The 3,665-nt window shown below is 48.6% G+C and overlaps 1 protein-coding gene across 1 annotated transcript; it reads right to left on the bottom strand.

Annotated features, from left to right (window-relative positions):
• Positions 1-3,033: 3,033 nt before the first annotated feature.
• Positions 3,034-3,636, bottom strand: LOC104412771 (olfactory receptor 154-like). The gene has a single exon (XM_010023576.1). It carries the CDS (start codon positions 3,634-3,636, stop codon positions 3,034-3,036), a length of 603 nt encoding a protein of 200 aa, XP_010021878.1.
• Positions 3,637-3,665: the final 29 nt, after the last annotated feature.

Genomic DNA, 3,665 nt, shown 5'->3' with positions numbered 1-3,665 from the left:
AGTCTTCAACTCCTTTTCAATCAAAGGGGGAAAAAAACACATTTCTCTTATTTCTGGGCCTCTCTTTACCCACTAGCTAAAGGAGACACAGCAGATACCTCCAAATACAACTTGTTTCACCCTCTTTTGGATACAGCTCATATTAAGATCCAAACCTGAGTGGCTGTCCTTATCTATTTATGAGCTAAGGTCCCATTACAGCTAATGAGAACCTGGCCAATGCAATCAACAGTTAATTCAGATCTCGTCAGCTGGAGTAATGGAGGTGTCTGCCTTGCAGTGAGATGCAGGAACCCCACCAAATCTCCCTCACCAATAAAGGGAAGGACCCAGTAAACACATAGAGGTGACAAGGTGCATTTAAATGTAAAAGAGATAAGTCCATGCCTAAAGACATTTGAGGTGATTCCTAAATCCAATCACTAAATACCCAAAGGAGATGACTCCTACCCCTGTGACATCAGCACTTGCTCAGCTGCCTTTAAACCAGATTTAACTAGATGAAGGCAGCTCCACCTGAAAGTGGAGAGCTAAAGCCATTAGTAGCTTATGAGCATGAATGCAAGAACCAGCCACCTCACTGCCTCATGACCCCCCAGAAGATGCATTGCAATGCTGGCTGCTGCTTCTGCTTCCTAGAACCCCACATGGTGTTTCCTCTGCTTTCATGGTCAGATGATAACCCCACTGAAGGCAGCGGCAACCGTTAGACACAGCAAACCACTGGTTTCCTTAAACACAGCCACCGATGAGCAAAAAGCTTCTGGCTTTGAGAGCAGCAGCTCCAACGTGGAGCCACAACAAGTAGAGATAGTGCTGTAGCCACAGACTTGAGTTTTTAAGACACTAAGTGCTCATGTTCCTGTTTAAACGCTGGGTGATAGTGAAGGAGAGACCAGCTGGACATAAAGTCATTGAATATTGTTGTATAAGGTTCCAGAAAGATTTATTGTGGCCTTTCAATACCTAAGAGGGACTACAAGAAACCTGGAGAGGGGCTTTGGACAAGGGATAGAGGGACAGGACAAGGGGAATGGCTTGAACCTGCCAGAGGGGAGACTGAGATGAGCTCTTGGGCAGAAGCTCTTCCCTGGGAGGGTGCTGAGGCGCTGGCACAGGGTGCCCAGAGAAGCTGTGGCTGCCCCATCCCTGGCAGTGTTCAAGGCCAGGTTGGACACAGGGGCTTGGAGCAACCTGCTCTAGTGGAAGGTGTCCCTGCCCGTGGCGGGGGTTGGAGCTGGAGGAGCTTTAAGGTCCTTTCCAACCCAAACCATTGCATGGTTCTATGATTCTATGATTTCAGGAACAAAGAAATGAAAGAATTAATGGTGTTATATTCTTTATTACTTGATGCCACCAGCAAGTTCTCCATGCGCTTCCTGGTGCAAATGAGGGTAAATCTGAGATTTCCTATTGTGAATTTGCAGCATGAGAGAAGTTAGAAACAAAGGGAGGGAAAACCCCAGTGTAAGAGCGGTCAAACACTGAAATAGAGGCCAGGGAGGGTGTGAAACCATTTCCCCTGGTTGTTCCCAAGGCTCAGTGGGACAACAACAATCAGCTGGGTTAAATAATAACCAGGGAGTTATCAGGAAGCTTTGGGAACAAAGCAGGATTCATCTGGTTGACCCTGGGTGCCTGTTACTTGTGTGTCATCAAGAAATCAGAAAACGCTTTGATCCTGACTTGATTCAATCCAACCCTGGAGCTTCTCCCTCCAACCCAAGTTACTGCGTGTCTCTAGGGTAGCCCTAAGGCTCAGCCATGGCTCCAGGTTCCACCATGGTCCTGACAGGCTGCAGGGCTATGGGCTGAGCATTGGAGTATTTGGGTGTGTTTTATGTGTACAGCGTTTGTCCATCACCCATCAGCTCTCTGTGCAGGAATGGAGCAGGAGAGACATCAGGGCAGGCAATGCCATCGCTCCTGGCTTCCTTGGGCTGCCACGTGGCAGGTCTGAAGGCTGCTGAGCAACACCATAGCTCCTATGCTCTGTTCTGGTCAGGCTGCCATGGAGATCATGGCTTTTATTGCTGTCAACAGGGTAATGGAAAGCAAAGGTTGGAGCAGTTGATGGGGGTTCCTTGATAGTATCTGCCCTTTGGTGGGGATTCGTCACTGCCATGTCTTGAAACACTTTCAAAGAGCCTTCATTCGTAATAGAGATCACACAAGTACCTTCTTTAACTTGAGTTCTTTGCTGTCTGAAATGAAGTGGGATGAGTGGTGCTGGAAAGCATTTAATGAGGTCTGAGGATCAAAACCTAAAAAAAATTCCTGCATGGCTTAACACTTATTTGCTGTCCTCTCTATTTATCTTGCTAAAGGTGTTGGTGTCCTTTTCTTATGGCCCTTAAAGACTTCACAACACTGTCTAGAAATGGAGTTCGGTTCAGTGGAACAAAAGAATTCACTCTATTTATTCTGATTTGCCAAGCAAAAGGCAGAGCAAAAACGAAAAGTCCTTTAAGATCATCAGGTCCAGCCATTCCCAGCAGTGCCAAGGCCACCACTAACCCCTGGCACTGAGGCCTCGGCTCCACGGGCTGTGAACACTTGCAGGGACGGTGCCTCCAGCCCTGCCCTGGGCAGCCTGTTCCAATGCCTGAGCACCCTCTGGGCAAGGAATTGTTCCTCAGCTCCAGCTAAACCTGCCCTGGGGCAGCTTGAGGCCGGTTCCTCTTGTCCCATCCCTTGTTCCATCCCTTGGGAGCAGAGACCAGCCCCCTCCTGGCTCCATCCTCCTGTCAGGCAGTTGCAGAGAGCGATAAGTACCCCCTCATCCTAAGATGATGAGAAGTCCATGCTTGTAGTTGTCTAACTGAGTCTCCATTAGTTATATTAACTACTGAATATAATTATCAGTGTTTGGAGAGTGAAATTATTTGAATTCTTAATCAAATCTACCAGTGCACAATGTAAGTCTGGGTGCAGAAGACCACCAACATGTTGTTGATCAGAGACACTTCACAAAGAGCTGAGCATCTCCCCACATCTCCATTCTACCCAACCCTAAACATAGAACATTCAAGATCACTTTATTTTCACGAGTCTCCTCAAGGCCTCTTTCACCTCTTTATTCCTCAGGCTGTAGATAAAGGGGTTCAGCATGGGAGTCACCACAGCGTAGAGCACCACAGCCCATTTTCCTGCTCCTCTTGAGCTGCCTGAGCTGGGGTTTAAGTACATAAAAAAGGATGCCCCATAGAAGATGCTCACAGTGGTGAGGTGGGATGTGCAGGTGGAGAAGGCTTTGCGCTTGCCCTTGGCTGAAGTGATGCTGAGGATGGTGGAGATGATGGCCATGTAGGAGAGCAGGACGAGCAGGCTGCTGGACACGCCAAAGAGAGATGCTGCAGTTGTCAGGATGATGTGGCTGAGGGAGGTGCCGGAGGTTGAGAGCGAGATGAGAGGGGAAATGTCACAGAAGAAGAGGTCGATGGTGCTGGAGCTGCAGAAGGACAGGTTGGACATGCTGATGATCTGTCCCACGCCATTGGTCAGCCCCACGAGGTACGACCCAGTCACCAGCTGGAAACAGCACTTTGGGGACATGACAAGGGGATACACCAGGGGATGGCAAATGGCCACGTAACGATCATAGGCCATCGTAGCCAGCAGGAAGTATTCGGTCATCCCAAAGATGTCAAAGAGGAAGACCTGAG

The sequence above is a fragment of the Nestor notabilis genome, unplaced genomic scaffold (assembly GCF_000696875.1).
Source record: "Nestor notabilis isolate BGI_N333 unplaced genomic scaffold, ASM69687v1 scaffold10631, whole genome shotgun sequence".
Classification (NCBI taxonomy): domain Eukaryota; kingdom Metazoa; phylum Chordata; class Aves; order Psittaciformes; family Psittacidae; genus Nestor; species Nestor notabilis.
This window is presented reverse-complemented; position numbering and strand designations above follow the sequence as displayed.

Excerpts from the sequence above, each read along its gene's own strand:
- LOC104412771 (XM_010023576.1), bottom strand. The coding sequence starts at position 3,636 with ATGACCGAATACTTCCTGCTGGCTACGATGGCCTATGATCGTTACGTG.